General features: G+C 37.7%; 1 protein-coding gene across 7 annotated transcripts in view; it reads right to left on the minus strand.

The window, feature by feature from the left end:
* The window catches only part of itsn1 (intersectin 1 (SH3 domain protein)), a 74,948-nt gene that overhangs the window by 30,314 nt on the left and 31,220 nt on the right, over positions 1-13,414 (minus strand). For 4 of the 7 annotated variants that reach the window (XM_008429026.2, XM_008429023.2, XM_008429021.2 and 1 more), the window contains exons 18-20: positions 11,404-11,487; positions 6,685-6,815; positions 6,316-6,593 (exon numbers count right to left, since the gene is read on the minus strand). In XM_008429026.2, coding sequence (XP_008427248.1) covers positions 6,316-6,593; positions 6,685-6,815; positions 11,404-11,487 — 493 coding nt within the window. The remainder of the gene's footprint in view (positions 1-6,315; positions 6,594-6,684; positions 6,816-11,403; positions 11,488-13,414) is intronic. The other 3 variants (XM_008429029.2, XM_008429028.2, XM_008429027.2) reach the window with 1 other exon arrangement.

Below are 13,414 nucleotides of genomic sequence, written 5' to 3' on the forward strand. Positions count from 1 at the left end.
ACACAGATATGTTGTGGGAAATGGACTCATGTTCTTTCCAACTACTGCTGAGCTTCACTGTCTTTTCCATCACTGTCATCACAGTCTTTCTAGATTCAGATACAGGTAGCTCTCACCGCTACCTGTAACATTCATGCATCACTAATTCTCTTGTTTTAATGTAAAATGCTCCGTACCTACTGCCATCTAGTGGTAAGAACATTACATGATTACGCCGCTAGTCACTGCTACAGCAGATACTCGAAGATGGCATTATTTGCAGATAATTCATTTTCAAAAAATCTTTTAAAAATCAATTACCGTATTTTTCAGACTATAGAGCGCACCATACTAGCACCTTCAATTTTTCTAGATAGTCTGAGGTCTTAATTCAAACCTCAGACTGATCCCCTGCCTAAAGGAACCTCAGAGTGAAGAACTTTCAGCCTCCAAGTCACTTAAACTGGCTCTTTTAAATACCAGATCTCTCTGTGCTAAAGCTCTATTAATTAATGATTTTATCACTGAGCATAATATTGATGTTTTATTTCTGACAGGAACATGGTTGAATGACATTAATGAACCAATCGTACTAATTGAATCAGCGCCTCCTACGTACAATTTTTTAAGTGAGAATAGAAAACACAAAAAAGGAGGAGGCGTGGCTTCAATATTTAAGAATACCATAAATTGTAGTAAAATCTCAGTGGGTAATTTCACGTCTTTTGAATACCGTATTTTTTGCACTATAAGGAGCACCGGATTATAAGGCGCACCTTCAATGAATGGCCTATTTTAAAACTTTTTTCATATATAAGACACACCGCATTATAAGATTATAGAATAGATGCTACAGTTATGGTCGCCACCTGTACGGTTGTTCCATTCTCTACAAATGTGGATGTATAATAATAAAGAAGCAGTCCCCAAGTACTTTATATAGTAGGCTGCCCCAGTCGTTGCTTCACTCACAGTGTTGGTGTTGCGATATTGTGCCCAACTGCTTTCTGGGTAACACAGACCAACCGACACGCTGCCACCGCAGTCTCTGTTCCCCCCCTCGGCTTTAAATGTAACCCTAGTCGAAGCACCCCGGATGAATATCTAAAGCCACTTTGTTGACATAAAAAATGTTAAAAAAACAGTCCGACTTGGGTCGGCGAGGAGAGCCTTCCGCCACTGGGCCGGGGCGTGGCCGGACGATGGTCACCCTTCTCCGTTCGCGCACAGCATGTTCGTGGAGAACGTGGAGCTAAATGACCTGCAGACGACCTGATTATCAGATCGGTAGGTAGATAGGTCAGTCAAATTTTATTAACAAACCAGCGTTTTGACAACTGTGCCAACATATGTATGTATTGCACGCCTTATTCTCAAAATAACATAAATGCTGTCATCACTTTGCTTCTTCACCTGTGGCCAAATGATTGACTGCAGGACCATCTATAATTGTAGAAATAGAAATGGCTCCAAACAATCACAGAGTATCAAAAATATGATCCAAAATAAGTTCCTTGAATAGAGAAAAAAGAAAAAAAAAAAATGTCAAAAACATTGTCAGTAAAATAAAAACAGAATCTGAAATCAGTAGATCAGTATTGAGAAATCACAATAATATTTAATCTAAAATAAGTTAACAGCTGTACTTGCAAGCATATATTTTCTTGAGTTAATGAGTTAAAATCAAATGGAAAAACAAAGGAGGTCGTTTCTAATGTTGCTAGGTAACAGAACAACGTTTTGTACTGCAAAGAAAAACAATGTAAATTAGTATATATCAACACTTGTCAGATAAGAGAAGCAGTAGTTTGGATGACACTATAATGACCATAAATTTATTAATTTATTCATAAATGAAGTCACATGAACAATACAGTAGATGAACAAAATGGGGTTGTGGTTATAATTAATGTCGGAAGAGTTCACAGCCCCTCCTTGAAGCATACAAGGCAGCCATATTAGCTACATTAGCGGTAGCATCTCCTGGAAAATTACGACTTTTACTAAGACTGCCTGTCTCAGTCAACATACAAACAACCCAGAAAGTCGCCCCCCATCAGTTATCTTTAAAGATTTTAGACTTGGCGCAAGTGATATTCCTTTTTGAAATAAAACACGGGAAAATTGGGTGTGGACAGCCAAGAGAAGGGGAGAGGGGGTCTAGGAGGTAGCGAGAACTAATATGCCAGCATTACATGGTGTAAGATTAACAACGGCCCAAACCCGTGTTTTAAATCAAGCTTTAATATCATGCAACAAAATTCATGCGCAAAATAAAATATACTACAGAAATATGAAAGCATAGACTCACCGTTGAGGTTGGGTTTGCGTTCGCCTCCGCGGTTGCTAGCCTCGGTGATGCTGGTATTTCTTCAACAAGACACTTGGGTCATGTGATTGGCTCAGTGTTGAAATCTGACAACGACTGCTAATGTCTGTGACCTGAAGTAACCTTGCCATTTTTGTACAGCGAATTTTTAGACGCTGAATTTGAGATGGCGAATTTGAGCAAGTAGAATTTTTAGGACACTAAAAATATTGCATTTGAATTTTTAAAAGTTGAATTTTTTTTAACACTGAAAAATATATATATATTGAAAATTTCATCACTTTGAAATAGGAATGTGAATTTTTTTAACAAATGAAAATTGCAAACATGTACAAATAATGACACAGAATTTTTTTTTAGGTCAAATTGTATTCTGAATTAATTTTGAAATTAAAAAAGTAAGCGCAAATATACAACATTCAAGTTTCAGATGCTTTTTTTATTCAAATTCTGATGGCACATATTTACTTCCATACATTTTGTTCTTCATTCATTTCCATTTAGTTCCCTTTGATTAGTATTATCCTCTCTTGGTTTATTGCAATGTCCACTTTAGTTTCTTTCCTGTTGCTAGTTCGTCGCTCCGTTTTATATCCCACTTCTCCTGTTTCAGAGTTTTGCACAATGTGCATGTGTTTTTTTTTTTTAAGCCCCTAAGGCGCAGGGCGTATCGATGGGGAAAAGGCAGACTGACATAAACATTTTAAAACAACTGAAACAATTTCTGCATTCTGATTATTGAAATTTAAAAGTGCTGTGGTACCATTGTTCTATCACCCCCGTTTCATACTGGACCTCTTACAGCTCTGGTTTTAAGGCTATAAAATGAACGCTCTCTATTGTAGTATCACTCATGGAGGGACTTATTTATTTATTTATTTATTTAAATGGGTTCATTTTTCAGAGGGATACACAGTGAGGGTATCGTGATTTTAGCTACCAGTAGCAGGAGAACGGAGCTGCACCAAGAAGCTAACAGAAGCTAACAAACACTGAAAAGAAGAAGAACTGCCATCGATACAGTTGCAGCCAAGCATGATTTAATGTTACACAATACAGTTTTACCAAGTTGTTCAAAGTCTAAACTGGCATTGTTGTGCATTTAAGGTGTAAAGCAGTGGTCCCCAAACTACGGCCCGCGGGCCGGATCCGGCCCGCCTCCACATTTGGTCCGGCCCCCTGAACAATACCAGAGAGCATTTAGATTTTTTTTCATATACCGTATTTTCCGGACTACAAGCCATTTATATGTGGATTTTTCTTCAACCACCAGGGGGCTCTTTAGCAGAAAGTGAATCATTGGAAGTCTGGTTACTTGCGTGCCAATATTGAGCCCACAAGCAGCAAAATGAGTAAGAAACAGATCAGATGTCTTTGGAAAGTTTCTTTGCGAAGGGGAAAAGGCCCAGAGAAGAGACAGGAGAATGGATTTATCCCGGACCGGTAGGTGAGTCCCACATTACAAGCCTGCTCTGCGTAACATGCGGCGACCGACTGCTAATGAGACAATGAAGCTTCAAGCTGTTTTGCCAGGAAGAGACCAAGCAGGCTGTGGATATAAGCAACACTTTGGGTGTTATTGTCTCTCATCACTCCCTGATGGGATCGTCTCGTTGCAGAGAAACAAGCTCAGGGCTCCCGTTAGTCATTATCATGAGTTAAAATTTTCACGAAAGTAAAATGTTCGCTTTTGTGGCGCTTCTGTATATTATTTTGAAGGGATATGTAAACGTTACCATAGCGACCAGAGTCAGAGCGTTTGGGCAGTGGTCAAGAGGAGAGGAGTAGAGCTTTTGAGGCGTAAGTCTGGTTTAGACGGCAAAATTTAAGAATTGTCGGCCTATTCTCCAAATCTCTGTGACCACAGAGCTGATAAAAGTCCAACAGATTCGATTGGTTCATGTTCAGCCACACGTCACAAACTGATTCCAGTCACGAACATCCCGATTCCAGAGGATAATCCAGTAAAAAATCCCAAAATAGCAGGAATTTAGAATAAGCAAACACGGATAACAATGTAGAAGCAATAGTTATAGTTTGTGGAGTCATTTTAAGAGATAAAATATGTAATAAAAAGAAAAGGCGGTGGATGAAAGACGACGGGAGCAGCCGCTCTATTTGCTGCACTATGATTTGGAGGTGAATGTTTTTTCATAGTTAACATTTTTAACTGAATAAACAATAATGATCTTTTAGATTTAATAATAAACATTTCCACATATCATCTCCGATATCCACCAGACTCTCAGTTGCACGATATGTCAGCTGTTTGGGATTCCCCTCTGTTCTTACGTCACTGCGCTTTCTGATTGGCTACCTGTCACATTCAGCAGGTTTTATTCTCGTTCCCAGTCAGGGAAAACCCCACAGGTTGCGATAAAAGGGCCAAGACAACCTAAATAGGGCATATTCAGTACTTAATGGGAAAACCAACATTAAGTACAGCCTTATCTGACTGTTTGTGCCCCCACCCCCTCTCCCAGGCCGCAACAAAATTTCCAAGTCTTGACGGTCCACGGTAATAAACAGGTTCCACTGATTTAGCACGTGCTAGTAGCAACACGAAAGATCAGCACTTTTACTGTTACAGTTACAGCTTGGAAACTACCGTAATCAGTTCTGTTAAATCTTGGCAACTTTTTCTTTTTCAACCATAATAAATGTGATATTAATTGAACTGTTATGACTCAAATTTTGGGTGTCCGCCCCCCTCTGCTGCTGCTACATCGTTGTGGAAAACCTGGAGTGGCAGAGATATCCGAGGCTTAGATGTATGGAAGCCCGTTTCCGCCACCCTGTTAAAAAAATAAAATAAATTATCTCAAAATAATGAGATACTGTCTCATTATAATGATATAATTATTATTTATTATTAATTATTATTTTTATAACAGAGTGGCGGAAATGGGCTTCCATATAGATGTGTATGTTTACTGGTTAAAAAAAAACAAACTTTGGGGTTGTGGCTTACAGTCCGGTGCGGCTCATAGTTCGGAAAATCCGGACTATAATCTTTCCTGGATTTTTTCATTATTTATGTCATTAATAGTCTTATTATTTATTTTCTGACTTGTTCTGTAAAGAACCCAGAGAGAGTTATTTGATTGCACTTTCTGGAAAACAAAATATTTTTACATTTAGGCACTCCTGCAATCGTCCCACTTTTTTTGTTACAAACTGACTCCGGCCCCCACCAGAGAAGGAAAAAGTTATGTGGCCCTCACAGGAAAAAGTTTGGGGACCCCTGGTGTAAAGTCTACCTTCGACCAAACGCCCCCCAAAGGCATCCCAGAGCCCCACTTTTGTAAAAATGTCCCCAGCGCCCCCTGGGGGGGCGGTACCGCCCACGTTGAGAACCACTAGTCTAGACCCCCCAGATCTTCTGGTTCTGCTCTGCATCCCCAGAACCAGAACCAAACGAGGAGAAGCAGCATTCAGCTTCTGTGCACCACAAATTTGGAACAAACTTCCAGAAAACTGTAAAACTGCTGAAACATTGGGTGCCTTTAAATCTCAACTTAAAACCCACCTGTTTAGAGTTGCTTATGGCTAAATTAGGATTGGAGTGTGGGTTTTGATGTCTTCAATGTTTTTAATCTTTTTATCTTTACTTTTTATCTATTTATTAATTTTTTTTATTCCTCTTTCTATGGAACCTGGTGCTGCAAGGTTGGATACCTTGTCCTGTTAGGCGACGAGGCCTGGATAATACCCGTGTTAAATGGACGGCGGAGTCCGGCGACGACAGGCGCTTAAATTACGTAACAAAAGTATGTTTTTATCTTTTTTAATCTTTTTATTTTTTTTCCAAAATCTCTTTCTCTTTTACTGTTTATTCAATGTCACATGCTGTTTTTATTTTTTCTTTAATTATGTAAAGCACCTTGAAATGCCTTGCTGCTGACATGTGTTATACAAATAAAATTTGATTGATTGATATAACCACTTCCCATTTAATTCCAACCACATATTCAGGAGAATCCCAATCAGCAGCAGCTGTAACTCACCTGCTGAAGACCAGGGGTCGGCTGGCTGGCTGAACAACTTGTTCAGTTTGTCCTGCATGTCCTTCTTTCCTCTGCTCTCCACATCCTTCTCTTCCACTGAGGTGGCCCCCTTCCTGCCCTCCTCTTCCTCCTCCATCCCTCTCCTCTTCCTCTCCTCTTCCTCTTGAGTCACTCTGTTTAGCCAGGCGTGTGACGCAGACATGGAGGTGGGGCTAGGAACTTTAGGGGCGGAGCTTCCAGTTTCTCCCTGCCAGGAAACTCCTTCCTTTGACAATGACCTGGATGTTGGCAAGAATAAGATGCAAAGAAGGTCATATTATTTACCAAAACAAAAAAGATCAAACATTTCAGTATTTCTTCCTGTCTTACCCGCCCTCCTGCAGCTCTGCAGACTTCCTTTCAATTGCCGTTTGCATGTAAGGTTGAGAGAGTGACTGAGCGCCTCCCTCCAACTCCTTCTGCTTCTGCCTCTGCTGCCGGCTGTGGATCTCCCGCAGTTCCTGCAAAGCATCATGGCGTACAGGAAAGGAACAGCGATGAGGGCGAAGTGGGGTCAGAGGGTCGGTGGCTACGGGTTACAGTCCACAACTAAACAACAACACCAGCAGCAGCAGCACGTTTCGCATTAGTCAGGTGATCAAGACAAGCTCCGCCCCTTCCAATAACGGAGCAGCATAACTTGTTGGCATGTTTCCAACAAAAGGGAACAAGGAATCAATATAAAAGCCTTTTTTTTCAATAAATTTTATTTAAAACAAAATCACAACCTTTTCATACATTTCAGTCTTCTAGCAATGTATGTTTTCTTGTCTCTACATAGTGAGGTGGAGTGTTTCCACCATCTTTCTAAAATGTTATAATTTTCTTTCTCCAAACTTGTTGAAATTTTAGATTCGTCTTCATTTGATTTATTCCTTGTGAAATGTTTTAGTGGTGAAAAAATATGGCTGGGAGAAGAACTATAGGCAAAAAATAACGTATTGGTATAGGAGTTTCAGATGAATTGTAAGTGCAGAAATCTGCTCTTGGTCTTCTTTCTCATTTTTTTTCCAACTGCTCCTTCAGTCAGAAAAAGCATTTAATTAATTAATAGACTAATAAATTAAAATGTATTCAATAATTACCATTTTAATGACTAACATTTTTTGAAGAGTAATTTTGTTTACAGAGACATCATAATCCATTTTATTTAATTAGTAATTTAATTTCCTCTATGGATCAACAAAGTGTTTTTGAATTTAAATTGAATGCAATTCATGTTTCATTTGTGTGTGGTTTTGATTTCTGTTTATTTATTGTTTTTGCGTGTTGTGTGTTTATTCTTGGATATTTAAAATAACTTCCAGTTATAGTATTAATGTTTACAAAATCAGCATTTATTGATGTTTGAGAGGGCAACATTAAATTATTATTCCATCATCATATTATTTGAAAATGGGCTCAAAACATTATTATTTATCGCAATAATTACTGGGAACATTTGTTATCCAGCAAAATTTGTTATACAGTGATAGTGAACTTTAAAAAATAAAAATATAAAGTATATTTTCATATATTGGTTCGGTTTTTACATCTTCAGTGTTGCATATGATCCGTGTTCCTAAATTTGTCATTTCAAAAAAATTGCAAAAAGTTCAGATTTCTTTTACTGGAATGGATGTTGCTGCTACCAATCTATTTAAAGCAATGTGCGCTGCTGAAGGCGGAGGGGCGGAGCTTGCACAAAGGACTCTCTTGTGTTGACATACTGGGTTAAAATGATTGAATGAATAAAGGAAGTCTAACAGAGTGTGGAAAAGGGAAGAGTGCACTGGGATAAACATGGGCAGATCTGTGTACCCATGACAACCATCTGTGCCGTTAGAAACCACTCTGTCGCTTGAAACAATGCAATGTGGATGCCGTGTTCCAGCCAATAGACCGACAGGAGGACACTTCGAGGGACAATCAAACCCATAACAGAGAAGAGATAGACAACTTTGAGGAGACAGAAAAGTCCAAACAAACTGGGACAGGAAGTGAAAGAGACGCTGGAGAACAGACACACGCACACACTCGCTCACATTAAACCCGTTTATTTTTAAACTTAACACAACTCTCCCAGCTTCCTGTCAGGTTGAAACAACAATAGTTAAGGCGGGACTACAGTGACGTGAGGTGAAGTAGCCTTGCATAGCAAAGAACGCCATAAAAATGTCAACAGTGTTAGCTAAAGATGCATTGAGACACAATTGGACAATTTTCAGCTTGGCAGACCAGCACAGGCTTCAACAAAAACGCTACAGTATGAAAGATGTTATGAAGCACATAATTGTTATAGTTAGCCATTTTCAGTATAAGGCTTTTAAAATTTCTATGGTAGCTTGCCGGCTAGTCATTCTGCTTAACACAGGATACTTTGATAGGTTTTGCTCATTCCACTCTGCTGCCGTTTTTTTACTTTTGGAGCATTCCGCTCCTCTTTAAATCTGTGTGGTCTCATAATTTGAGAGATGTTTTTTTTCTACCTCTTCTGGGGCCATACTTCAGGATTATTCGAGCTTTGGTATGATAATCAGCTGCTCCCAGTTGTAAAAGCGTCTTATTGCCAGAGTTATGCATCATAATAACTGCATTAAAGTAAAAAAAATTAAAAGCAAAAATCCTTCCAGTTGCACAGCACTCAAAACCAGATGGAATAACAGTCCAAACATGCAATGACTCAATTTGAAAAATAATAAAACTTATAAAGAAAAGTGGACAAAAAGAACAAATCGGAACTACAGTAACTGAGCTACTCCAATTCTAAGATAATGTTGGTACAAGAGTGAACTGAGCTGCAGCAAACCTTAGCATGTTGCAGGCTACGTTCTGTTTCTACTGCTAGCTACCTGACATGGAAAATAAATGGTTTAGCAATATTAACAGACATTTCTACATCTCATGCTTAAATTAGAACTTATGTTATCTTGGGAAGTCTATACTGAATCAGCAAAAATCTGTATCAGAAGCAATGTAAAAATGTTTGATCAGTGCATCTCTACTGTTAGCTACAAGAACAAAGCTAGCTAGCTGGATAAGCAGGTAGCTAAACAACACAATGTAAGGGAAAAAAAGGATTTTTAAAAAACAAATAAAAGCAATAAGGAAGAAGATATAGAAAGAGTTCAAAGAAAGGACAGAAAGACAGAACAAGGGTTATTATGAGAAGGAGAGGATGGGTTGCTATATGGACCTTTATAGTGCAGGCTAACCGAGTCAGACAAACTCTGACGGCTGATAATAACTCCTGCAGTTGTCCCTGCTCCTGGTGCTGAAACACACACACACATGCACGCATACAACAGGCAATACACACAAACACAGAAGGTATATCTCTCAGCGTTTCAATAATCTTGTTCCCAATTCCGTCATTGAAAGAATAAAAGTGAACTTTTTGGTCAGTTTTTACCATCTGAGCTCTTTGTAAACACTCTAGTATTAGCAACCAATAAGTTAAACATACTCTTGTAGTATAAAATGCTTAATATTAGAAACATGAAAGGCAAAAAGAGCTTTGAGGGTTTAAAATTTCTTCAACCTCAACTGTTGATATTTGCCTTCAAAGTCCTAATTTATTCCAAATGGCAGCTGTTTTTTAAAACTATGATGGTGACTCATTTAAAGGAGGACGTTTGTGATTCACTGTGATGAGCAACACATATTAACAAAATCTGGTTTAGTCAGCGTTATGCAAACAACCAAGATGCCTGCACAGTTTCAATTATTTTATTTTGTGCTACGATGTTGCTCATATTCTAAAACTTCTTTTTATGAAAAATATGTAAAAAGAAGTTTCTTTTAAAACAAAGTAAAAATTCCAGGAAAAATATGTTTTCAGTAGAGCCTCAAAAATCTAATATACATCTAAATTTGTTCCATTTGGCTCTATTAAGAGATTATTTGATGTTCAATTAGCAGTAGTGGGCAATTCTAGCTAAAAACATTAGTTGTGCCATTCCTAAAGCACAAATCAAACATTAGTTCCGCTAATAATAAAGCATTAACTGATATTTAGTTGTAATTGGAGTTCTAAAAAATAAACTTCCTTTATTGGAAACACACCAATTTTGAAAAACATAAACACTAAAAACATTATTTATATAGGCCTGTCACGATAACAAATTTTCTGGACGATTAATTGTCAAAAAAATTATTGCGATAAACGATAATATTGTTTCAATACTTTCTGACACTGATTTAATGGAAATGACATTAAATCATTTATCTATACACTGTATCTATCTATAAAGTGTATAGATAGATACACTTTATTTTCAAAAGAACACATAACACTGGAACTGATAAACTAAACAAACAAAACAACCAAAAACAAAAATAAAATATATTCTCAGTCTCCATTAACAAAAAACGAACTTGAATAAAAACTAAATAACATAATGCCAAAGTTGAAATAAATACTGCATTCAACCAAGAGTGCAGATTATAAAGTCTGTATATTATATTGTCCTTCAGTAATCACTAGATTTAAATAGGGAAGATGGGCACATCCCACTACCTAATGCAATAGTTCATGCCACACGATTTTTTTGCCCCTATTTTCCCTTTACGAAAATCTTAGATCGTTGACCGATATATATATATATATATATATATATGAAAAACGTTTTTACGCTTGGATGAGGTGGTTTTTCAGCTGTATCCAACAGGAAGTGGTAGAAGGATGATGGCACGGCATGTTTTTATTTTTAACGACTTACTTATTCACGTGTTTCATATTTAATGAAAACATCCCAATTGCGAAACTGTGTTCCTTCGATATTAGTGGACGACTGACAAGGTTTTGCACACATTTATAACAGAAAGGCAGCTAGTGCTGTGTACTTAGGTTAATCTCAACCATCAACACACAAAAAGCCTTTCAGGGCTCTACTTCTTGGTGGTTAAAGTCAAAAAAGCAAGTTAGTCCCCTGGTAAATATCCAATTCAAACACAAAAAACTGACCTTAGTGGTCAGCTGATGATCAGCAGCAGAACTCCAGTTACATAACCACTAAGTATATCCCAACTGCAGTACCACCCCATTCCAGCCATGGAAGTGTGCTCTACCTGTCTCCCTTTCTCTTGGCGGTGAAGCTGGCGTCGCAGGGCTTCTATCCTGGCACAGTGGTTGGCATAGAACTCACACAAACACTGGCATGGGAGCAAAAGGCCAGTGTGGGAGGTAAATGAAAGGGGTAGAAAATATAGGAGGGATTTAATAAGTGGGTTGAACAAATAATAACAGGGAGAAAATGAATGGGAGGAATGCAGGTTGAGGAAGCAGAAACAAAATAAAAACGAGTACAGCCAGGAGCAAAAATAAAAACAACAAACAGGTACAGAAGCAGAGCAGATGTAGAGCCCCAGTCGTTATAGAGGCACAGCAGTGACCAAGGAAGATTTAGGGAGTTATAGCGGTATGGAGGGGAGGGTAGAGGGAAGTAAAGTCAAATATTGTTCGCACCTCAGTGATGTTTGTCTCGTTTACTGTAAAGAACTACACAACCGAGACGTGCTTCGAGTTGAAAGAAACTGCTTTATTACTTTCTGTTCTACTTCTACTGACACCTCTGTTATGTTGGCTTCGCTACATAAATCCTGAGCCACGTTGATTAGATTAGTGGTTAGAAAATTTGTTTATTATTGTCTCTATGGTAGCTGCTCTTCAGCCTTCCTCATTGTCCTGAGTGTTCCCATCTGCTTCTGGCTATGACACACAACAAGACTGAGTCAGGACTCTGACCTCTCCCGCGGACCTAGATAAGATGAGATAAAATAAAATAAAGACTAACTGGCTCTGAAGTATCATGGTGTGTTGGAGTCATTGTAGACAGAAAGAAAGAGTCCATTTTGCCCCCCAAAAAATCTAAAAGTTTGAGATTAATCTCTGCAAGTTCCTTGGGAGATTTCTGAACTCCAAAAGTTAAAAATTTGCTAGTAAAAAATTCTAAAAATTTTGTTATAAATCTCATAATTATTTTAAGAAATGTAAAATTCAGAAAATTTTCAACTTGTGGAAATTTTGTACTAGAAATGTCTCTTATTTTCCTAAAACAATTCTGAGATGAATTTCAAAATATTTGAGTTTTTTGGTGGAAATTTACTCCTCCTTTTTGTGGACTTTTCTAACTTTCCATGTTTTTTCTAGATACATTTTGAGATTAATCTAAAATTTTCAAGCAAATTTTTTTACTTTTCAAGCTCAGAAATTTTCTAAGTTTTTGTTAAAAAAAGTTTTTTCTAGAAAATTTCTGACTCTCAATTTTTTTTTAAACCAGAAGTTTACTTTTTTTTAATCTTTCTACAATGCCCCTAATGATCAAATGATCAAACATCTACAGAAGTCAACAAAAACAATTCAACTTGCTGTCGCTAGTAGCAGCATAACTCTAGAAAATAATTTTCCTTCCACTTCACACGTATGCACTATTTCATGATGGTCTATCTCACAAATCCAAAGAATTTATGGTGAAGTTCATCATTGTAACGGGAGAAAATGTGACAACGGACACAGCCTATAAATACACTAAATAAACAGTTGTTTGCTTCCATAATCTAGCGCCAAAAACACAAAAATTAAACGTGGCAGGGGCAGCAGTACAACATCGATAGGAACAGAAACGCACCAAAGCTCAGTTCACCAATAAACAAAGTACAACTAAGCCAGGGGTCACCAACCTTTTTGGTGCAACAGGAAGGGCTACTTTTCTTGGCTCAGCCGTTATAACAATAATACATACGATTACATGCCGTCTAATAATATTAATGTTAGGGACTATTCACAAGAGTTATCAGTAATTATTACCATGGCAGCTATGGTTAATTGCTATTATGTGATCAGAAGCTCTTAGTTTAGTTTTAAGTTTGATTCCCTTTCTTAGCTTTTCTGTGTGATTCTAAATTTCCCACAAGTGACTGACAGTCTGGATTATTGCAGCTGCTGGACGCACTGTGAGATTTTCCTTTAAATAAAAGAAAAGTTATTGTATATTTTTATTATCCCTCTTTATTATTAACAAATTGTGCAGAGAAAAAAATGTCCGACAAATTATAAGGTAGCACAAAACTATCCCTGCAC

Source organism: Poecilia reticulata, linkage group LG15 (genome assembly GCF_000633615.1).
Source record: "Poecilia reticulata strain Guanapo linkage group LG15, Guppy_female_1.0+MT, whole genome shotgun sequence".
In the NCBI taxonomy this organism is placed as follows: Eukaryota; Metazoa; Chordata; class Actinopteri; order Cyprinodontiformes; family Poeciliidae; genus Poecilia; species Poecilia reticulata.